This window comes from Homalodisca vitripennis, chromosome 6 (genome assembly GCF_021130785.1).
Source record: "Homalodisca vitripennis isolate AUS2020 chromosome 6, UT_GWSS_2.1, whole genome shotgun sequence".
In the NCBI taxonomy this organism is placed as follows: domain Eukaryota; kingdom Metazoa; phylum Arthropoda; class Insecta; order Hemiptera; family Cicadellidae; genus Homalodisca; species Homalodisca vitripennis.
Window position 1 is genome coordinate 31,181,851 of NC_060212.1, and position 25,453 is coordinate 31,207,303.

The 25,453-nt window shown below is 33.8% G+C and overlaps 3 protein-coding genes across 4 annotated transcripts in view; 2 read left to right on the forward strand and 1 right to left on the reverse strand.

Moving 5' to 3' along the window:
• The window catches only part of LOC124364193, a 34,606-nt gene extending 31,843 nt beyond the window's left edge, over positions 1–2,763 (forward strand). For both annotated transcript variants that reach the window (XM_046819485.1, XM_046819484.1), the window contains exon 2: positions 1,361–2,763. In XM_046819485.1, the coding sequence (XP_046675441.1) occupies positions 1,361–1,722 (362 nt within the window). In that variant the 3' untranslated portion in view covers positions 1,723–2,763. The remainder of the gene's footprint in view (positions 1–1,360) is intronic.
• LOC124365337 (apolipoprotein D-like) overlaps positions 1–4,919 on the reverse strand; it is a 53,909-nt gene extending 48,990 nt beyond the window's left edge. The window contains exon 1 of the mRNA XM_046821312.1: positions 4,533–4,919. Coding sequence (XP_046677268.1) covers positions 4,533–4,537 — 5 coding nt within the window. The 5' untranslated portion in view covers positions 4,538–4,919. The remainder of the gene's footprint in view (positions 1–4,532) is intronic.
• Positions 4,920–15,573: 10,654 nt separating this feature from the next.
• LOC124364194 lies at positions 15,574–24,844 on the forward strand. The gene is made up of 2 exons (XM_046819486.1): positions 15,574–15,870; positions 23,946–24,844. Exon 2 carries the CDS (start codon positions 23,946–23,948, stop codon positions 24,330–24,332), a length of 387 nt encoding a protein of 128 aa, XP_046675442.1. The 5' UTR covers positions 15,574–15,870; the 3' UTR covers positions 24,333–24,844.
• The last annotated feature ends 609 nt before the right edge of the window (positions 24,845–25,453 follow it).

The window sequence follows — 25,453 nt, forward strand, 5'->3', positions numbered from 1 at the left end:
ATTTACATTTGGTTGAGATGGGTTAGGCCTATTAACATTTTGGTTTAGGCCTACAATTTCTTCATCAAAAAGATCATTATTATAATCATACCTACAAACAGGTACATTGAATGATTGTCTAAGATGAATAGAATTTCTTGTTAGAATTCTACCATTTTCATCTCTTATTAAGTAAGACCTCGGACCTTTAGCTTTACCCAGAATTTTAGCAGGTTTCCAAACAGCATCTTTTCTGTATATTACATTTGGACTTATGAAACTATGTCTTTCTATAGAACTCTTATCATAGTAACTTTTAAATTTATTTTGTGATTTTACAATTCTTCCTTTAACATCAATTTGAACTTCTGGTTTCAAAACATCTGTACTTACTGGAATTTTTGATCTTAATACTCTACTCATTAAAACTTGACAAGGTGCTAGAACTGTTCCTTTTACAGGAGTAGTTCTATACTCTAGGAGTGAAACAAATACTTCACTTTCATTATTTGATTTTTTGAGAATGCTCTTAGCTATCTGAACTGCTCGTTCAGCCATACCATTGGATCTAGGATACCTAGGACTACTATAAATACATTCTATGTCCCATTCTTTAATGAACTTTATAAACTCATAGGAGTTAAACGGCATGTTGTCACTATAGATTTGTTTTGGAACACCATGAACTGAAAATATAGACTTTAACTTTAAGACAACTTCAGATGTTTGCTTGTTTTTAAGCGACTTAAATTCTAGCCATTTAGAGTAATAGTCAATTAAAACAAGGTAGGGCCTACCTTTACAATCTAAAAGATCAATAGCAACTTTTTCAAAATGGCAAATCAGGTATTAAATAACATATCATAGGTTCTTTAATGTTATTAGCCTTATTTTTTTCACACACTGTACACTTATTTACAACTTGTTTGATATCCACATTTATGTTTGGCCAATAAACAGTCATTCTTGCTTTATTTTTAGTTTTTTTTCTATACCCATATGTGATTCATGTAAAGGACTTAAAATTTTACTCCTTAATGACATAGGTATCACAATTCGGCGATCTAAAAACAATAAACCATCATCAACAGATAGCCTATCTTGCAACTGATAGTAAAATTTTACATGGTTAGGTGTACATTGTTTGCTAGGCCAACCTTCTTGAATAAACTTAATTACATCTTTTAAGAGTTTCATCATTTTTAGTTTCATTGCGGATTTCAGATTTCCTACTTTCTGAAGCTTGGTCATTTTTACTTAACGTGTGAACTACTTCTACTAATTCAGGATCATCATTGCCAACATTTCTTTCTCAGTTTGACAATAACTTATTATTTGAGTATCCGTTATATGAATATGAATGTGAACTACCATGTTACAGATGCTACAGCAATGGATGTGGACTGCAGTGTTACAGAGGCTACAAACATGGACGTGGACTCCAGTGATACAGAGGCTACAGACATGGACGTGGACTGCAGTGTTACAGAGGCTACAGACATGGACGTGGACTCCAGTGATACAGAGGCTACAGATATGGACGTGGACTACGGAGGCTACAGACATGGACGTGGACTCCAGTATTACAGAGGCTACAGACATGGACGGGGACTCCAGTGTTACAGAGGCTACAGACATGGGACGTGGACTCCAGTGTTGCAGACGCTACAGACATGGACGTGGACTCCAGTGTTACAGATGCTACAGACAGGGCCGTGGACGCCAGTGTTACAGAGGCTATAGACAGGGACGTGGACGCCAGTGTTACAGATGCTACAGACAGGGCCGTGGAAGCCAGTGTTACAGATGCTACAGACATGGACGTGGACTGCAGTGTTACAGAGGCTACAGATACTGAAAGCCTACCAGAGATTCTAGTAGAAACTCATATGTTTCCTAATTAATGAAGTATAGTGAAGTTGTAAATTTTTTATTAAATTTGTAATTCCTAGGCCTTTTTTATTTTTATACACCAATATATAGTATAACATAAAAGTTGAGCAATGTATTAACAATATTTAGCAATAAACCCTGACAAGACAACACAAGTACATTTTAGCAGAAAAAAAATTCTACCCACTAGTATCCCCAATGTAGCAGTGGCTGATCAGATTAAGTTTCTAGGAATAACTCTAGATAATGGACTCACATGGGCAACCATGTAAACAACATCTGCAATAAAATCTGCACTGGCGTCTATGTTGTTAAACGCATTAAATGGGTTGGCACTCAGGAAGCAGCAAAAATGGCATACTACGCTCTAGTAGAATCTCATGTATTAGATATGGTCTTACAATCTGAGGAAGCTCCTCGGGAAATCTGAAGAGAGTACTTGTACTACAAAAAAAGGCAATTAGGACAATTGCAAACCTGGAGTCCCAGCAAAGCTGTCGTCAAGCCTATCAGACCCTAGGCATACTAACAGTACCTGCGCTCTACATCTATGAAGCCATTTTATATGCAGACACACTAAACCTGCAGACTCACATGGACCTTCACAGCTACCCCACACGCCATGCCTCTAGATTCGTCCTACCCCAACATAGAACAGCCCTCTTCGAGAAAAAACCGTCATACGTAGGCCAAAAACTGAAAAACCTCCTTCCAGACCACCTCCGGACCCTGACTGGCAACAGACTGAAGAGCTTGCTTAAAGAATTCCTGTTGAAGAATCCTGTGTACAAGATAGAAGAGTTCCTGGAATTAATGAACACATCTCCTTAATTCTACTTATTGTAACTTGACAAATTACTGTTCTTAATGTTCATGTAATAAATAAATAAACAGTTTAGTTTGAATTGACAATGTTACAATGGGTCTCATATATCAGGTTTTCATTTTCAAAAGCAGTGGAAGTTGTTTTACACTAATTTTCAACCCTCTTGGTCAACTTGTTCCACATTTATAGACATGACAAAAATCCGATTTTGTTCATCAGCAACAGGCAGGAGAGGTTTCAATTAACGGTCAGCCAACAAGCCCTACAGGCTAAAGTTTAGGCCTACTTGAAAACTTCGCAAATAAATATGAAATAATGAAATTTATTCCTTTAAAATCACAACATACAGTATAATGAGAAAAAAAATTAACAACAAGGAATATTAGTTGACCACAATTACTGATGGCGAGAGAAAAGAAGAGACCTGGATTCTGGCCTATCTGAAATTTGCAGGCGCTACTACTAGTATGTTGCCGCGCCTCGTTTCGTAATTCCATTATTGTTTCACTGTTCCATTGCTAGGATAAACAATTCGCAGGGTTGGCTGTGGGGCGAAGCGCCTGAAATTACCGCGCGGCAACACACTAGTACACAGCTGTGCGCCGGCACGGGCCAGGTCTCTTCTTTTCTCTCGCCACCAGTACAAGTATGTGTGGCCAACACTAACCTAAAAACAAAATTCACTTAAAAACCAAAGAGTCTAGTCACCTTAGAAAAAAAACTCGCTATCTGTGGCGCTTGCAAGAAACAATTATTTCATAGAGAAAAACAAATTGAAACTCTGTATATACTTTATCACTACCAGCATTAATTACAATAGTTATCAGCAAAATAATAATTAATAATATAATAAGAAGAAGTATTTTTATAGTAAATTACTAACCCATCTTATAAATGTACAAAGAATGCAAACTGGCACTTTTAGCCTTAATAATCACATATCCTGAATATAAATTTGTAAAAATTAAAAACATGAACAATTACAGAAATAAGAAATAACTTAAATCATAGTACAAAACTACATGATAAACAGTTAATTTAAATTGCAATAGTAATGTTAATATATTCTGCTGACATTTGACAATTAATAATATCTTTACAATTTAAGTTTTAATAGATCCGCATCATCATTACAAGAAAGCCAAACTTTAATTTTTTTTAATGCTGTTAAATTTATACAATTAAACAGTTGAATCAACATATTCAATGAGTGAAGAATAACTAGTGTTAATCACTCCACATGACCTGGTACAGTTGCAACAATACTCCAAAATTTAATGGTTTTTTTTTTGGGCTACATACTATATTCACTGTAAAGTTACGAACTTTTTTTATAAGCAATTATAACTTAATGTACTAAAACTATTGCTCTTTCTTTAGTCGAAAGAAGTCGAAACGGAGAACTTCATTTGGCAACAATGTCGCGTACTGGTACTATCTCAAAAGTTGAACAAAGTGAGCCATTCATTAAAAAACATTAAACCCAGAGACTGGGTTTCCCCGTCATTGAGAACAGATCACATGCTTTGTTTCGCATGACCTCCATGTCCGCCATATCTGATGCAACGACATTTCTACTTTTTAAGCTTTATAAATGTGTGTATGTATTCATTCCTCCACTTACTTTTAACAATGTATGTAAAGTACTCATTTGGATGTGTGTAATGCAACAAATACTGCTAACATAAAAAAATTGTAGGCAAAAACTGTTAAAGAGTTGCTGTTTCATTTTGTGTATCATTTATATTGTACACTTAATGTTATTTATTAATTTGTTAAAAAGTTAATTCTAGGAAAAAGTTTTTAAAAAATAAGCAATTTATTAAATACTTACAGCATTGCATTGAGGCGTTCACCTATCTATAACAAAACTGGGCGTTTTACCTCTTAATCTGCTGATATTACTATCAGCTCTTGAGTTTATCTAACTATTGCAAATGTTCCTCTATATATCAGAGAAAGTTATTATAGTACAGTAGTACTTATGCACTTAGCAAAATAGTTGTGAGAAGTAATTTTTATTTTACCTGATTAAAATGAACTTAGGCCTTAATAAAGACTGATAAAAAATTCCTAATTGTTGATCACTTGGTCTGTACCAATCCTTCTGAGAATCCATAATCAAGGACTGTACTGATAGACACATTTTAATGCTTTTGTAAAAGTATTTATCAACCACTGTAAATACAGTTAGTACATTACTTATTTTATATCATCATTTTTGAATTATTAAAATAATTATTCATTTTTAATTTGCCCGATAATATTTATTCATATTTTTAATTATGTACATCATCCTATTTACATTGGATCATCATTTATGCTGGAGGTAATGATCAGAACATTGAGCCACCCAGTGAGTGAAGCTAGTCTCAATCATGTTCACAGTGTACAAGGTGACATAACCTATTCGGGTGCAGTATTAAAATCTGTCAGACAAAGCGATGAAACTGGTCTAGTTGAGACTCAATCTAATGACGATGGGGATACCAACGACAATTTCCAAAAAGTTTTGTCAAGAAAGTCAAAGGTGGCCTTAATAGGCTTCAGAAAACTATTAGGCCTTGCCCAGCCATCTCAAAAAAGAAGGCTGTTTTGGGTACTAAAACCACTGGTGAAAGAAAACTAACTGTTGCCAGCTTTAAGAAGAAGTGGGTGTTTGTGTCTAGATTGGATGTCAGTGTAACACAAGAAGTTATGGAGCAATATCTCAAAGACTATAATGTGACTGAGTTTGCTTGTGTTGAACTAAAACCGAAGTTTGATGACTATAAGTCTTTCAGAATAGGTGTGAGTGAGGAGACTGCCAATATCATCTCGAATCCAGAGTTTGGGAGGACAGAATTTTGGTAAAGGAGTTTGTTTTTCCTAAACGTTATCAAAAGGATTTTTTAGTCCAGCAGAGAGGTTAGGTTTGGCTTTAAACCTAACCTTTCAAAGTCTTTGAGTGATGTTTCCAACATCATTGACTTCAAGTCTGTTGACACTTTTAATGCTAAGATACTGTATCTGAATCTTGTTATCTTGGACTCTGTGTCAGCGAACATTGGTGCTCTGGACTGACTTCTGATGTGGTTAGTATCCAGGGCTTTCTATCAGCTAGTATGTACTGCTAATCTATTAATCAACATGGGGGCTCGGGTATCCTACGAAGGCAGGGTATCAGGTTCAACGTCATTGATGTTGATGAATTTTTGCAGCGAGATGAACATTGAAGTGGCGGCAGTCCTGTTGACTGAGTATAAAATAATTCTATTAGCACTATATAGGCCTCCTGGAGGGAATATGGACATCTTTATAGGTCTCTTTAAATGTTTGCTTGATCACCTAATTGAGTTTAAATGTTCTATTATTTTGTGCGGGGATTTCAACATTGACTTTTTGAAGACTAACTTATCTAGTGTTAATAATTTAAAGGACATTTTAAGATCAGTGGATTGTAAATTGACTGTAAATCTCCCGACAAGAGGCAATGCCTGCCTCGACAATGTTGTGACCAATTTGGGCGATAATTGTTTTCAGGCCAAGGTCTTAAGTGAATGTTTGTCTAATCATAACATGATTGAAATATCTCTTATCCTTGAATTGCAATTCACAAAGAATTCTCGGGAAAAAGCAGATTGAGGTGAGATGTCTAGCTCCTAGTAACATTGCAAGTTTAATCTCTTATTTAACATTTACTAATTGGCCAGTTATATTTGCAAATAGTGATAACACTATATTATTTGACATTTTTATGGAAAGATTTTTAACTGTTTTTGATCTGTGCTGCCCTTTTAAAACCAGAACTGTTAATAATTCTAAGCTAAAAAATGTTAAACTCAAATGGTATACCGATCACTTAAGAGATCTAACGGAGCGAGTTATGGCAGTTTATACAATTTATTGTCAAACCAAAACTGATCTTGCACGAAGAGCCTATATCAGTGTAAGAAACATGTATAAAAGTGAACTGAAGAAGGCGAAACTTAGAGCCAATGAGACTTTGATCAACTCTGCGTCAAATCCCTGCAAAGTTGCATGGTCCATTATTGCTGATGTCAGAAGCCCTACTACTTCATCTATCCCCGACATTTCACCTGAGGCATTCTCTGATTTCTTTGTTGACACCATGAAAGAAGTAAGACAGAACATCACTCCTAGTAATTCATCTGCTGACGACCTACTTGGTCAACCTCCCCTCACTACCAACAGCTTTAAATGGAACCCAGTGACCTGTGAGGAGATCTCTAGTGAATAAGATGAAATCTTCTAATACTAAAGATATATATGGCTTATCAAGTGTTCTTTTAAAGAAAATTTGTTTCTCTTTCATATTGCCACTCACTTAGTGTATAAATCAGTGCTTTTTAATAGGAGATTTCCCAAAATCTTAAAAAATATCAAAAATTGTGCCTATCTATAAGAAGGGTTCCAAAGATTTACCAGGTTCCTATAGACCGATCTCTGTGGTGCCCATTTTTTCAAAAATTCTGAAATCCATCATGAATGAACAACTGAGTAAGTACTTTGGGACTTTCAATCTTTTTCAAAATTCACAATTCGGTTTTCGAGCAGGAAGAAGTACTCTGGATGTGGTTGGAGCTTTGGTCGATTGTTGATGGCTTTGAGGCCAAATCTGCCACTATGGCAACCCTTTTCGACCTCATCAGAGCTTTTGACTGTGTCCCGAGAGAAATTCTGCTCTCTAAATTATCATATTATGGCATACAGAATTCTGAATTGGCTCTTTTAAAATCTTACCTGACTGAGCGAGGGCAGAGAGTTTGTGTTGGTGGGAGTCTTTCTGCTTATCGCTCAGTTGAGTTTGGCGTACCACAGGGATCGGGTCTTGGGTCTTTGTTGTTTTTAATAAGCATTAATGATCTTCCCTGTAATGTTAAGGCCAATGTTATCCTTTATGCTGATGACTCTACATTGTTTAGCTCCGATAGTAATATTAATAACTTGTGTAGTTTTGTAGATGAGGCATGTCTTGAGGCTAAGACTTGGTTTCAGTCTAACGAACTGGCTCTAAATGAAAGTAAAACACAACATATTTTATTTACTTTACAACCTAACCAGTACAATTTTTTTCCAAATGTAAAACTGTTGGGAATTGTTTTTAGACTGTAAACTTGGTCAGATCACATTAATCAAGTTTGTACTAGATTATCTAGAGTGGTATTTTTGCTGAGACAACTAAAGAATTTTGTACCTAAAGAATACTTAAAAATTTCCTATTTTGCTTTTTTCAATAGCATACTTTTATATGGCTTACTCTTTTGGGGAAATGGAATTGGTATTGATAGAGTTCTTATAATACAAATGAAAGCAATAAGAATTTTAACAAACTCAGAAAGAAATACAAACTGTAGACCTTTATTTATTCAAGAATTGATTCTTACTATAATAAATCTGTATGTATACACTTGTTTAGTTTATGTAAAGACAAAGTCAAATGTTTATGTTCTCAGAAGTCATGTACAATCTTACAATACAAGGAACAGGAATTTAATAGATACAAATTACTGTAGGTTAAGTAAAACCCAAAAGAATTTTGAATGTATGTCTATTACTTTGTTTAATAAACTTGATCGCAAGGCAAATACAGTAGACCTGAAACAGTTTAAATGTGTTGTTTTCGACTGGCTGGCAATAAATCCTTTCTATTCAATCAATGAGTACCTGCACTGTAATAATGTAGACTGTAAGTTTTAAATAGACCTAATTAATAATGTTTTTAATCTAAATTTTATCTTGTTATTTATGTTGTAGAGTTTTATAATTATTGTTAATTTTTTTTTTTCTTTTCTCCCTAATAATTCAAAATCAGCTGTTTTTATTGTTATGTTTTAAACATCCTTGTTATTTGTTATTTACTAAATGGATCATGTTGATGTTGTTGGTGGCTCAGTAGGACAATCTCTGTTTGTTTTTTTTTTTATCTCATTATAATGCCATATGTTTGTTATTGACAATGTCCATTGCTCACAAGGCTTAAAGACAATAAATATATTCTATTCTATTCCATTAAAACAGAGGGTGTAAATATGGGAGTTTTGTGTCTTTTTCAAATGGTTTAACTTCTGTAAATAAATATAAAGTTACATGAAGCACATGTCTTACGTAACAAATGTACCGTTACTTGTTTAAACTTCTTGCACTCAAATATTGTAGTTTACCGCATACCCGAGGAGCTGTGCACTTTTACTGTCAACTTCGGTTGCAGTGTGTAAGACCAAATAATGGGATGTGGTTTGGGTGAGGACATGCCATAACAACACCGGCATGGTTCTCGTTGCTGGTGAGTGTTTTTTTACTTTCCTGGTTCGTGACAGTGCAGATATAATACATTTTTGTCCCTAAAGACCAAAAACCAAAAATGAAACAAATAAAAAAAAACACTTGTTGATAGGTAAACTAGAAGGGTGTAATAGCACTTAGATATCAAATTAAGGAACTTAATACTGCATTAATTGAAGTCACTAAGGATCCACAATCCAATAGTGAAGTACGATCGGTTATAAATGAAATAATTAGCTATGAGTTCTTACTAACCCTATTTATTTAGTATGATGTGCTTTCTGCAGTTAACAGTGTTAGTAAAAGCCTACAGGCTCAGAAAAAAATGCACCTTGGAGTTGCATTGCAGTTACTCCAAGGGCAAGTTCACTTTTTTCAGAAGTGTAACAGCTAAAGGTTTTGTGGTGGCAACATTAATAGCAGGAGAACTTAGTGAAACTCTGGGTATAGAGCCAAATTTCAAAGAAGTAAGGCAGAGAAAGAAAAGACAAATGTTTGAGAACGAGGGAGAAGATGATCCTACAGCAGAATCTGCAGAGCAAACGTTTAAGGTTGGAGTGTTTTTTTGTTACAGCAGATACTGCAGCACAGTCCTTGAAAAGAAGGTTTGAACAAATTGCCAATTACGATTCTATGTTTGGTTTTTTGTATCATGTCAAAGAGCTAAAAGCAGTAAAAGAAGACAAACTGTTTCGAACGTGTAAAGAACTAGTTAATCGTTACAAAGTTTTGAAGAAAAGGATATTTGTTTAAATTAACTTTTTCTGAACTTAGGGTTCTTCGTGAACTCCTACCAGCTGAGATGGAAACAGCTGCAGGGATTTTCACTTATCTTACTCAATGATTATAGCCACACCACAATACCTACTCTGTATCAACAATCATCAGCCATTGATTTGTCTTTTGTTACACCCAATATGCACTCATTATTACAATCGTGGGAAGTAGGTAAGGATGCTATGGGAAGTGATCATTTACCTATTTATATAAAGCTTAATATTACAAGCCTAATGCATAATACCAACCTAGATTTTATTAACATTAATAACAATAAATTAAACCTTAAAAATGCCAACTGGCCATTATATACTAGTAACATAGAAAGCAAAATACATATGTCACAAAACATTAACCCCCAAAATAAACTATAGGCACTATATAGAATAATCACAGAGGCCTGTGAGCTACCAATACCTAAAATTAAAGCACCATTAAATTATAAAAAAGGGTTTTCTTTTCTCCAAAAATATGGTGGACAAATAACTGTTCTAGAGTTATAGCATAAAGAAGACTATCATTTACCTATTTTAAAAAACATGAGTGCAGTAAACTACCGGACATATCAAATAACCGCAGAAAAAGCAAGAAAAGAAATTCAGTTAGCAAAAAAATTAGGTTGGGAAAAAACATGTCAGGATATAGGACAAAAAAAATCTAGATCATTCTGCTTGGAACATAGTAAGAAAATTGAAAGGCAGTCATTACACTAATGGTAATGAAACATTTATAAATGACAACAAGGAATTAAGTGAAAATGTCATGAAACATATAATACCAGACTATGTACCTCAGGCTAATGAAGTAGAATGTATAAACATAAAATATGAACCTGTAAAGGATCCGATAGAACAAAACTTTACTTTTAAGAAATTAATAATTGCTATTAAAAAAAATATTAAAGATACATCCCCTGGCCTCGATGGTATAAACTTATAAAATGATCAAATACCTTCCTGCAAATGCTCTAAATATGATCCTGGAAATTTTTAATAATATTTGGAATGGGTACACTGACATACCATTAACATGGAAATATTTTCGGAGTATTGCACTACTCAAACCAACTAAAGATAAACATTTACAAGAATCTTACAGACCAATATCACTGAATTGTCCTTGCCAAGGTTATGAATTGTATGCTTGAAAATAGGTTAGAATAGATGGTAGAGAAATTTAATTTAATTCCAGACACTCAATATGGATTCAGAAAAATGGAAGGATGTAATGATTATCTCATGAACTTTATAACTGACACCTTAACTGCCTTAACTTATAATGAAACAACAGTTACTACAACATTAGATATCTCCAGTGCTTATGAAAATGTTTCAATACCAGTTCTAATGGATAGAATGTCTAGCTTAGGCATCCCAACTAAAGTCATAGCCTATTGCCATAACTGGCTTATTAATAGGAAATTAAGTTTTGTTCATCTAAAGGATACCATCACAAGAATAACCAACAGGGGCTTATCTCAAGGCTGTATTCTCAGTCCTATATTATTTTCACTAAATATATATATAATATACAGCATATCCTACCACCTCAAATAAAATCTGTACAATATGCGGATGACATACTTTTATATTCCGCACATAAAAACTATGAAACAGTGCACAAAGACATGCAACAAGCTATTAATAAATTAGTTAATTCTCTTGAACTTCTACACTTAGTATTAAATCCTAGCAAGAGTAATATAATAATATTCTCTAGGAAAAGACATATCGAACCTAACTTTCAATACTATATGCATAACCAAAGTTTACCTATTGTAGATATAGTTAGAGTACTAGGTATACATATATATACATACATTGCTCCCGGCGGAGCAAGTACTTTTTGTGATTCAATGTTTATTGAAATTATATATATATATATATATATATAGATAATAAGTTAACATTTAAACATTATATTAACTATATATTGCAACAATGTATAAAGGATTTAAATATCCTAAAATCTCTAAGTTGTAGAAATAAAGGAGCACATCCAGATTTTATTTTACAAATTTACAAAAGTCTCATAAGAAGTAAATTAGATTATGGTTGTTTTCTGTATGGACACTGTACAAAGATTAACATAAAGAAAATTGACTATATCCAAAATCAAGCTTTAAGAATTTCCCTGGGAGCCTTTAGATCAACTCCTATTATAGTTGCTCTACATTCAGAAACATCAATTATGCCCTTAAATTTAAGAAGAAACTTAATAACAGAAAGATTAGTATATAAAATAGCTACCCAAAGTAATCACCCAGCTTTTTTAAGTTTAATGTATCTCAATTCAATATACAACGATATGCAATATTGGAAACATAGGAATAAACCTTTATTTCTAGAAGCTTTTAAAACTATAACTCAGATGAATCCTAACCTTGCTAATAGTTCTGAACCCAAAAATCAATGGGAGTTTAACGAACTACCTTTTCTTATTAGTGACAGAAATAAATCAGATATAGGTAGGCTAATACTGAAATGTCTAAGAAATCCTAAAACATTGACATAATAAAACTAAATGTAATAGAAAACATGAACATAACCTAAAATTGCATACACATGCTTATACAGACGGTTCTAAATCAACAAATGGAGTTGGCGCTGCCTTCTATATACCTCAACACAACATCGTCTCAAAGTACTCTTTGAATAAATTTAACTCAAGCTATACTGCAGATTTGTTTGTAATATTCAAATGTATACAATGTATTAACAAACTAGACAGTTATTCGGATTTTGTTATTTTTACAGACTCTCAGGCATCAATAATAACTATTGAGAATAGCTATGAAGGTTTGGCAACGCAGAGTATTGTTTTATCAATAGCCTTCGAACTAGCTTTATCGAATAAAAATACAATTTTACAATGGATTCCAGGACACATAGGCATTGCGGGCAACGAAAAAGTGGACAAGTTTGCCAAAGAAGCTATTCTGGAAGGTTGCGAACATGAACAGTTACACATTCCATTGGACGATTTTAAAGCATATCAAAAACAAATTTATTTCTCAAAATTTAATGCTTTCTTTCTAAATCAAAATAAAACTAAATGGTACAAAAAAATTGTAAATTCAATACCAAAATATCCTTGGTTTAAAACATGTAAAATTCAAAAGACTAGAAATAAAAAATATATGTAGAATAAAATTAGGTCATGCAAAAACAAATAGTAATCTTTTTAGAATCGGACAATACTTCACACCTCTATGTTTGAAATGTACTCTAGGTCAGGAAGAAACATTAGAACACATTTTTTATTTGCCCCGAATACGAATATGCAAGAAATCAAAATTTTAAACAATTTTGAAAACAGAGAGCAGAATTTGATCAAAATTTTACAATCCAACAATATTCAAGTATTTAAAGAAATTAATAAATTTTTAAACCTAATTAAAATACATTTTAATACCTAAATACATTTAAATTTAAGCCTATCTAACACTACACTATACATGTATGTATCCTGGAAATGGGTTGTTTATGTAGGCCTACATCCGAGGCCCTCCTTTTCGGGATAGGAATGCCTGAAAGGCCCCTGGCGAGAAGCAAACAAACACCTTCACAATATCCTTTATACCGCCTATAACCATTTAATCTTATTCCTTTTTTAATCTAATTAACATAAAACACAAAACATTTAGAATAGTCAAAACATATGTACATACCACTAATCTTTTAAAAAATTAAATATTTTATTAAATAAATAAAATGTTCAGTAACTTTGTAATAATAAAGGGACAACCACAATAAAATATCTGTACTACGAGGCATGGGTTTCCCCGAAGCCTTTTAGCCTTCTGAGCTAAATCGAGAAAAAAAAAATCACCCCATCTCGTTTTAGTGATGCGACTGTTAACTACTTTTGACAACCGACTAGTGATTAGCCGACTAGACTAGTCGTGAAAACTAATCGACTTTTTGTCTTGACATGAAAAGAAGTCTACTGTTTCCTACTGTGGTCAAGATTTGACAAAATCTTGAACTAAAGCCCCTCTCCTTTATTGTGAGTAATTTAAAAATGTAATTTCATATATTTATTACTCGAAACATATAGATTGAATCAAAATGCAACACTATATGTTTTTTCAAGGAAAAGACAAGACAATATTGAACAAGTTACAATTAATGGTCATCTGGTTCCAATTAGAGATAACGTTAGGATCTTAGGGGTTATACTGGATCATAAATTAACCTTTAAACAACATATTATGGACCTAGTAAATAGAGGCTCTAAAGATCTTAATATTATTAAGTCTATTATTTGTGGAACAAAGGGCTGCAACCCTAATTTCGCCATACAAGTATATAAAAGCCTAATAAGATAAAAATTAGATTATTGTTGTGCATTGTTTGGTCATGTATCAAAAAGTAATTTGGGTAAACTAGATTTAATTCAAAATCAGGCACTCAGACTTGCCTTAGGCTCCTTTTGCTCCACACCAGTTATAGCCCTACAAGCTGAAGCCCCTGTGATGCCATTGGGAATCAGAAGAAGTATTCTTACAGATAACTTAGTATATAAGATACTCTTAGAAAACAGTCATCCAGCATTTAGAAATATGTGTTACTTAAATATGATAAGTCAAAATAATGATTATTGGCAAAAGAAAAAGTTACCCTTATTTATAAAGTCATTTAATAATGTAACTGAAATGATGCCTAACATAATGGAAACTAAAGGATTTAAAAATGACTGGGATTTTGAATTACCTTTATTTATGGAAGAAAATAGTATAAAAGGCGATACTAGATTAACAAATTTAGAAGTAAGTAAAAAGAATACGAGTAAAGAAACTCTAAGACAATTGTGGTTAGAAAAAATGTCACTATCATATTTAGGTTATGTTTTATATAGATCCAAAACTGACGAGTGACGATGGTTGTGGCGCTGCCTTCCTGATTCCTCGGACCAATACCACTGCGTTGTATTCTCTTAGCAAATATATGTCTAGTTATAGTTCCGAATTAATAGCTATATATAAAGCAGTGCAATTTATCAATAAAACCCTATATGATAACGTAGTTATATGTACAGATTCTCAAGCTGCTGTTACAGCAATATCTAATTATAGCAAAGATAAGAGTAAAAACCAATTAATTATAAGCATAGTATACGAGTTGAAAGCCTTGAATAAAAATGTAGTATTCGTATGGATTCCAGGACATGTCTCACTGGACTTTAATGAAAGAGTAGACAATTTAGCCAGGGATGCAATAACGACAGGTGTAAAAAATTCCAGAAATTAATGTCCCTTTGGAGGACTAAAGTAGCAAGAAAAAGAAAGGGGATGGAACACTATCAGGTAATCTTTGAATTAACCCCAAAAGCTCACTGGTATAAAAATATTGTAAAAAAGGTCAGTTATGTTCCTTGATTTAAAAATAGTAAAATATTAAGAAAGGAAATCGTCACAATATCTCGTTTGAGACTGGGCCATGCCCGAGTTAACAGTAAGTTGTTTGCAATTAAAAAATACTTTACTCCATTATGCTTAAACTGTTCTTTAGGTGTAGAAGAAACAATAAACCATGTAGTAATACAATGTCCACATTATGAATATACCAGAAAAGAATGTTTTAAACTAATATCAGGCAAGTTCAAACATGTAGACTATGACATAAGGGATGTTCTTAAAACCGATGATTTGAATATATATATAAGGAACTAGCAACATTTTTTGTTAAAATTAAAAAAGACATTTAAACATAAAAACAATCATCTCTTCCATTCTGTCACATAATTGTTACCCTACCTGGGAGTTAAAAAAAAAACCGAGGTCCAAATCTTTTCTGATTAGGAAGCTGGCCTGATGGACCCCTGGCCATGAAGATTCCAAAAGAAGCCCTGTCCTGTAAATCCACTCCCTTAATTATCACATTCCTCTTTTAAAACTAACAAACACACAACATTAATGTAAATCCCACTCCATTAACGTTGAAAAAAATTGGACATAACGTATATTATGGAACTACGAGGTTGCATATTTTTTACGAAGCCTGCTCTTTTGAGCAAACCAGAAAAAAAAATGTTAACGCCCAAACATCAGCCATTTTCTTTCACTTTCTTCACTTCTGGAACAATGGATTTACCGTCAACGAGTCGCAGTGAGTATTCCCTTTACTTTACTGCCACTATTCCCTTAGTTGTTTGACAGCACTACGATGGATAATTCTGAAATTGTTTCCTATTTGATCCAACATTGAGTTTTGACCGGATTTTCTATGTGTGATAGATGTGGTGACCATTGTCCTGAGGATGCACAGTCATTTCGTTGTTTTAGGCCGGCTTCATAACTTTCCCAGAGCATCTGAGAAGTTGTATCCTCCTTTTCATTAAATATTTTTATTTAGTTTGAAATTTTATTACTTAATTCTTGTGTTGGCTAGTTGGCACCCGTGTAGCTACTTTTCTGTCGGTTACGATTAGCGAATTTTGGGTAGGGCGGAAACGGGTACTGAGGTGATCTGAGCTCGAATTTAGGCACTACCTCAAGGATGTTTTTCTTGATTATATAATTGAGGCAACACAAACCTGTCTTTGCAAAATTGTCGCTAGGAACTTTATTGTACAGTGTTAGCGTTGGTGAAGGACATATTTGTGCATAACTGGACTTCGGCTAGCCTACAAGGAGCTTTTGCGCAGGCAGGCGTAGTTTTTTAATAATTAGTTAATGCCATTTAGGTTTACCTTTATATATATTACATCTGTTATGTATGTGTAGTTATTGACTTATTTGTTATTGTGTATTGTGTAACCATTTCAATAGCTTTAGCGGCCGGCCAAGGTATTAACTATTTATATTCTATTCTTCAGATCTGGTTTAGTATTAAGAAATTTATTGTCTCGCATTTGATTTGTCTTGTACTTGTTGCAACACTGAGTTTCCTGTTGGGGATAATAAACCAAGCTCGTTATAATACGTCGCCTTTCATTTAACAGCCAATGCATTTGTTCGTAATTTTTACTTAAAGGTTAATAGTTTAACTTACCTAGTATTTATTAATTGATTTTTTTATGTTTATAGTTAATGTTGGAAATTATTAATGGTTATATACCTATTATAATTTTTTTGTTTGTTTCATGTTGGTTGGTCTTTAACATCCCATCTCGGCAAATTCAGTAACGGGTCTTTTCCTTGTTCTGGCCCTAGTACCCCAAATTGAGGAAAACAAGGTGGCGCCCTTTTTCTTTTTTTTCAATGAATAAAGGTTCCCCAGAGATTCTGATCTGTTTGGTAAGATTTATAGACTCCGCCCTAGGATGAGTGAATCGGGTCTGCTACAGCTTGCCCATGTAGGCTAATTTCCAAACGCTATGTATAATACTTTTAGTGATGTATTGTACATAGGCTATATTAATTATTATAGCGTACTTTTTAATAATTGTAATTTTTAATTTATTTATTTATGGATAGCTGCCTTTGTCCCCCATACGATATATATATATATATACACATATTAATATATTATATATATATATATATTAATTATCAATTTATATATTAATACTAATTGTAATAGTATTGTAATTATAACGGAAATAAACTTTCTTTAATTTCATTTCATTTTTACTGATGTTTGCGATGGAATGTATAATTGTGTAAATGCAATAAAATATTATTTGATTTTATTTCAGTATAGTAGACTATGTCTAGAATGTGTGTGCAAGGTTTTATCAAGGCCAATTCATGTGTTTTAGCTATGGAACCATCCATAGATTTCTTATTATGTTGGCCTTAAGATAAATATTGTTAGATTCCTTCTTCTATTATGGGATTAACGATTTATTAAATAACACACTCATTTAAGAATGACTGATTTTTTAGGATAGTTTAGCACACTACGTATTGTATATCTCACACTGATACATCGACAACCGGATCTCTTCTAACAGTCCTTTTTATATCCGTTAGTATCTCAGTGATACCAACGTGATACCTTAATTAACTAGGGTTTACAAATATTGTATTATATTAAATATACAACCCCCTTTTCCCTTAATTTTAATTGAATTTCAAATTCTGTTTGTCTTACTTATCAAAGATCTTAGCCTATCGGTACCTTTCTGGAAGCCTGATTGGTCTACCACTTCTTGAATGATAGATAATGTTATCATCGTTTGGATTTATTACATTTTGTGGGATTGGGTTGGGTTAGTTTTGTACATTTGGGTTAGGCTGGTTATTTACATTTGGTTGAGATGGGTTGGGCCTATTAACATTTTGGTTTAGGCCTACAATTTCTTCATCAAAAACATCATTATTATAATCATACCTACAAACAGGTACATTGAATGATTGTCTAAGATGAATATAATTTCTTGTTAGAATTCTACCATTTTCATCTCTTATTAAGTAAGACCTCGGACCTTTAGCTTTACCCAGAATTTTAGCAGGTTTCCAAACAGCATCTTTTCTGTATATTACATTTGGACTTATGAAACTATGTCTTTCTATAGAACTCTTATCATAGTAACTTTTAGATTTATTTTGTGATTTTACAATTCTTCCTTTAACATCAATTTGAACTTCTGGTTTCAAAACATCTGTACTTACTGGAATTTTTGATCTTAATACTCTACTCATTAAAACTTGACAAGGTGGTAGAACTGTTCCTTTTACAGGAGTAGTTCTATACTCTAGGAGTGATACAAATACTTCACTTTCATTATTTGATTTTTTGAGAATGCTCTTAGCTATCAGAACTGCTCGTTCAGCCATACCATTGGATCTAGGATACCTAGGACTACTGAAAATACATTCTATGTCCCATTCTTTAATGGACTTTATAAACTCATAGGAGTTAAACGGCATGTTGTCACTATAGATTTGTTTTGGAACACCATGAACTGAAAATATAGACTTTAACTTTAAGACAACTTCAGATGTTTGCTTGTTTTTAAGCGACTTAAATTCTAGCCATTTAGAGTAATAGTCAATTAAAACAAGGTAGGGTCTACCTTTACAATCTAAAAGATCTATAGCAACTTTTTCAAATGGCAAATCAGGTATTAAATGACATATCATAGGTTCTTTAATGTTATTAGCCTTATCTTTTTCACACACTGTACACTTATTTACAACTTGTTTGATATCCACATTTATGTTTGGCCAATAAACAATCATTCTTGCTTTATTTTTAGTTTTTTTCTATACCCATATGTGATTCAAGTAAAAGACTTAAAATTTTACTCCTTAATGACATAGGTATCACAATTCGGTGATCTAAAAACAATAAACCATTATCAACAGATAGCCTATCTTGCAACTGATAGTAAAATTTTACATGGTTAGGTGTACATTGTTTGCTAGGCCAACCTTCTTGAATAAACTTAATTACATCTTTTAGAGTTTCATCATTTTTAGTTTCATTGCGGATTTCAAATTTCCTACTTTCTGAAGCTTGGTCATTTTTACTTAACGTGTGAACTACTTCTACTAATTCAGGATCATCATCTTTTAAATATGACCTAGAGAGACAATCAGTAACATACATATGTTTACCAGGAACATAAATTACTTAAGTCTCATTCTTTGCAATCTATTATTGTGAATGTTTGCAACATTCTTTGACATTATTGACCTTAATGGGTTGTTGTCCGTTTGTACTTCAAGTTCAGACCTACCATAGAGAAAATGGTGATACTTTTTCACAACTTCACAAATTGCCAACATTTCTTTCTCAGTTTGACAATAACTTATTATTTGAGTATCCGTTAAACTTTTTGAACCGTACATTATCGGTTTGCTATCTTCTATACCTATAAAATCCAAATACCACTGACTGATCCACTTACTCATATATGCTACTTTATACCCTCTGAAAATAAATTTGTCTGGGCTCATTGCATTATGAATTTGACATCTCTACCAGAATAAATTAGATTCATTCGATAATATATAAAGTACTAAGAAATAAGTCATAGTTATGACTATTTGCTTAAAAAACCGTCCAATAACAATGCTCTCATTCACGACCTTTACACAGTTTACTATTGAAATTTACCTTTCTATAATCTATAAATGCTTAATAAACCTGGTTTTCATAAAGGTACCAAATTAAATGGCAAGGAAGTCTCATTTTAACAGAGCGGACCAAATCAAAGGTGACTTTTGAACACAACCAGTGGTCTGACAGGGGGGGGAGGGGTGGAGGTATGACAGGATGGCTAGGTATCTGAGATTGTCCATTACCAGTCGATGGATTTTGTGGTGGAAATAGAAGATGCGGTACACTACCCAGTAGAGTTCTTGCACACGCTTAATCCTCCAGGCATTCCACCACATCATCTTTACCTCAAAGTTGGAGCTCCAATAATGTTGCTTAGGAACCTGGTTCCACCTAAGCTCTGCAACGGAACTAGGCTACAAATCAAAGCGTTGCGCAGACACGTTATACAAGCCGTAATATACACTGGATGTGGCCAGGGGGAAGAGGTTTTTATCTTAAGCATTCCCTTAATTCCATCGGATTACCATTTTCAGTTTAAAAGACTACAGTTCCCTGTCAAACTCTGCTTTGCTATGACGATAAATAAATCGCAAGGGCAGTCCTTAAAAATGGCCGGTGTTGATCTAAGGGAAGACTGCTTCTCTCATGGTCAGTTATATGTCGCTTGCTCACGAGTTAGCTCTGCTGATTTAACTATCCTTCAGCCTCGTGGAAAAACAAAGAATGTTGTCTACAAAGAAGTATTGTAAGTTCCGTAAAGCAATCCAGCTTATGATTTAATAACTGTTGTGATATAATCCAGTGACTGTTAAAGTATTGAGTTAGGTAAAATCAGTACAAGAAAATTTAAAAAGGAGGAGTTGAAAACATTGAAGCAAAAGTAATGAGAAAAACGGCGAGTTAATAATATGAAAACTCATTTAATTAATTTGCATTTATAGAACTCCTGAAATCCTGCAGTAAGATTCATCAATAATTTTCCCGTAGCGAAGCATGGGTATTCTGCTAGTTTTGCATAAGAGCGAAACCCATTCCGTCTTTTGAGCTATCGCATTGTAACACAATTGGTTTGTTTTCATCAAAATGAGCTAGTACCGGTGCACTACTGATCAGTACTTTTAAGTTATTCAAAGCTTTTTGATGCTTCGGCATCCACAAAAACGCAACATCTTTCCTTAGTAACTCTCTTAGAGGACTCTTTTACTTCTGCCATGTTTGGAATAAAATCACGAATAAAATTGAAAAGCCTCAATAATCTTTACAATTCTTTTTTGTTTTTGGGGTTTAGAACTCAATGTTATATAAAAACCATCTTTAAGATCAAGTACTGAAAAGACAGACTTATTACTCAATTTTATGAGAAATGTCTACCATAGACGGAATTAAGTGTGGCAATCTTTTAGTTGCTTGATTTAGATCAGTCGGGTCAATACATAGCCTAATATTTCCATTAGGTTTCTCAACCACCACAAGATTACTTACAAAGCTTTAAGGGTTATCTAACTTACAAATAATATTTTGTTTTTCTAGTTCATTTAGAGCATATTGTACTTTGGGCTGAATTGTCAAAGGGATTCGTCTAGGTGGCTTGACTGTTACCTTAACACAAATCAAAATGACATTTAACCTTGAACTTTCCAATGCCATCAAACACATCAATATTAGAATTAACAAACTCTTGTTTGGTCAGATTCCAGTGCCGCATTTCCCTATAGGCCCACTAGGCCCAGGCCTAGGGCGCAAAATTTTAGGGGGCGCATAAATTTTAAAGTACACAAAAGAAAAAAATTGCGGCGGCGGGTGGTGTTGGCGCTCGGCGGGGCGGGTGGCCAAGGTCAACTAGGTCCGGGGTGCGACGTTGACTCATTCATTGGTTCATTGCTTTTTTATTTATTCAAAACACTCCTATATATGTATATATACTATTATATATATACATATATATATACTATTGTAATTATCTTTCATCAAAATTACGTAATTAAGAAATTTACTGGATTTCTACGTCAGTGTAATCAGAGTCCTCTGGGGGGGGGGGGGGGCGCTCTTTGGTCTGTAGGCCTAGGGGCGCCGAATTTGTAAATGCGGCCCTGGTCAGATCAGTCTGAATTTTATTTATTGAAACATCATCTACTTTTTTAATCAAATCAAACCTTTTGCAGCTATCTAGGCCTAAAATACCTATGTCACTTTTGGTTTTAGCTACAACAAACTCTACAATTTCATTATTTCTGGTTATAGGCCTACATTTTAGTTTTACTACCTCTTCACAGTCTATTTTAGAGCCACCATAAGCTTCAAGATCTACAGAGGTTCTTTCAAGCTTAACTGATATATCATTACGCTTTAACTTTTCAAATAATTCAAGAGGGCATGTATTTACATCTGCTCCAGAGTCTAATTTAAACAAAACTTTTTCCCTATCATTGAGAACAAGTGTCTCGTAATATAGATTGGTTTTTGGAATATGCTTAGAATTTTGAATTGTATCTAAAAAAAATACAGCTTATCACATTTTTTCATTACTTTTAGTATCTTGGCCTACTTGATTTTCTACAGGGACTGAACCTACACTGGCCACTTGATTAGCTTTAGACCTATGTTTACATCCTATAGCAAAATGATTCATCTTACTACAGACATTACATTTCTTTCCATAGGCTGGACATTCTTTTTTGCCATGTGTTTCCACATTTTTTACATGAGTACTTATTATCTTTATTTACATTATTAAACTTGTCCTTTTCATACTTAAAATTAGGCTGTTACTTACTATGAAAGCTAGCACTAGGCCTACTTGTTTTCCAGTTTGACGATTGTCCTTGGTGACGATACACTTGATCCACTGTGTCAATCTGTCCTTGATGACAATCCACTGCAACTGTTTTTCCACCTCCTTGTAGTTCCTTAGCTTGCTCCCGGCCCATCTCCGTAGCTCTGCACAGCTTGATCATCCTTTCTTGGAGTGATTTATCTGCATACCAAGTATTATTCTGTCTCTTAATAGGCTATCTTGTTGGTCTCCAAACTCACAAGATTTAATGAGGTCGGTTAAGAAGTTGGTAAAGGTTTCTTCTGGAAGCTGGTTTCTTATATTAAACTTGAATCTCTCCATTACGACATTAGTCTTAGGGCTGGCATAGTCCTCGAAAGCTTGAAGGACCTTCTCATAGTCTTTCTTATCCTCTTCCGAAAGATCAAAAGTGTAGAATAGGTCGACCGCTTCTTCCCCAATGAGATTTAACAGCATAGCACATTTTATTTCAGAGCCTTTGGTTTCATGTCCAGACGCTTTCATAAATATTAAGAAGCTCTGTTTGAACCGCTTAAAATTTTCATTTAGGTTCCCATTAAGGGGCAATGGGTTCAGTGGTTTGAACTCCATCCTAGCCTATGCTTATTATTAAGGTTTAATCCTTTGTGATCTTAGATGTCACTTGAGAATTTCACTTACATGATTCACTTTAACTCTTTAAGAGCTTCTAGCTTAAATGTAGAATTCACAACATACAGTCACATTGATGATAACCTCTAAACTAGGTTAAGTCGGTTTTTAAATATAGAATTCACTACAGTCACATCCGATTCTAAACCGTTAAATGTAGAATTCACTAGCTTTATTTGCTTTATTCACTACAGTCACATTTCCGATAACCTCTAAAATAGGTTAAGTTGTTTTCACTCTTCTTAATCCGTTCAGCATTGTTCTTCTGAGTTTTCCCGCAGCACCATGTTAGATTCCTTCTTCTATTATGGGATTAACGAAAGAATAACTGATTTATTAGGATAGTTTAGCACACTACATATTGTATATCTCACACTGATACATCGACAACCAGATCTCTTCTAACTGTCCTTTTCATATACGTTAGTATCTCAGTGATACCTTAATTAACTAGGGTTTACAAATATTTTATTATCTTTAGTGATACCCTAATTAACTAGGGTTTACAAATATTTTATTATATTAAATATACAACAAATATAGTCCCAAAAATATCTTCTTAGAATATTAGTTATAAAATATAAAGTAGATCTTGTTTTTTATTTTCCCTATTTGCCTTCAAATCGTAAAAATTAATGTAGTTTTGTGTACGAATTGGTTAAGAAATTAGTTCAGGAACTAGGTCAGGATTCGTGTCTTAAGATTAGTTTTTTCTATGGATGGAATATATGGACAGTTTTACAATAACCCTAGCTGTATATGAATGTGAACTACCATGTTACAGATGCTACAGCAATGGACGTGGACTGCAGTGTTACAGAGGCTACAGACATGGACGTGGACTCCAGTGTTACTGAGGCTACAGAAATGGACGTGGACTACAGTGGCTACAGGCATGGACGTGGACTCCAGTGTTACAGAGGCTACAGGCATGGACGTGGACTCCAGTGTTACAGATGCTACAGACAGGGACGTGGACGCCAGTGTTACAGATGCTACAGACAGGGCCGTGGACGCCAGTGCTACAGATGCTACAGACATGGACGTGGACTGTAGTGTTACAGAGGCTACAGATACTGAAAACCTACCAGAGATTCCAGTAGAAACTCATGTAACAGTAAATAGTGATGTCACACTTCCTAAGTGTACTAAACAAACTAGTGAACAGTAAAAATATTTCCTAATTAATGAAGTATAGTGAAGTTGTAAATTTTTTATTAAATTTGTAATTCCCTAGGCCTCTTTCATTTTTTTACACCCATATTTAATATAACATAAAAGTTGAGTAATGTATTAACAATATTTAGCAATAAACCCTACATCTGTAAAGCCATTTTATATGCAGACACACTAAACCTGCAGACTCACATGGACCTTCACAACTACCCCACACGCCATGCCTCTAGATTCGTCCTACCCCAACATAGATCAGCCCTCTTCGAGAAAAAACCGTCATACGTAGGCCAAAAACTGAAAAACCTCCTTCCAGACCACCTCCGGACCCTGACTGGCAACAGACTGAAGAGCTTGCTTAAAGAATTCCTGTTGAAGAATCCTGTGTACAAGATAGAAGAGTTCCTGGAATTAATGAACACATCTCCTTAATTCTACTTATTGTAACTTGACAAATTACTGTTCTTAATGTTCATGTAATAAATAAATAAACAGTTTAGTTTGAATTGACAATGTTACCATGGGTCTCATATATCAGGTTTTCATTTTCAAAAGCAGTGGAAGTTGTTTTACACTAATTTTCTACCCTCTTGGTCAACTCGTTCCACATTTATAGACATGACAAAAATCCGATTTTGTTCATCAGCAACAGGCAGGAGAGGTTTCAGTTAACGGTCAGCCAACAAGCCCTACAGGCTATAGTTTAGGCCTACTTGAAAACTTTGCAAAATAAATATGAAATAATGAAATTTATTCCTTTAAAATCACAACATACAGTATAATGAGAAAAATAATTAACAAACAGGAATATTAGTTGACCACAATTACAAGTATGTGTGGCCAACTCTAACCTAAAAACAAAATTCACTTAAAAACCAAAGAGTCTAGTCACCTTAGAAAAAAAACTCGCTATCTGTGGCGCTTGCAAGAAACAATTATTTCATAGAGAAAAACAAATTGAAACTCTGTATATACTTTATCACTACCGGCATTAACGGCATTAATTACAATAGTTATCAGCCAAATTTAATAATATATTATAATAAGAAGAAGTATTTTTATAGTAAATTACTAACCCATCTTATAAATGTACAAAGAATGCAAACTGGCACTTTTAGC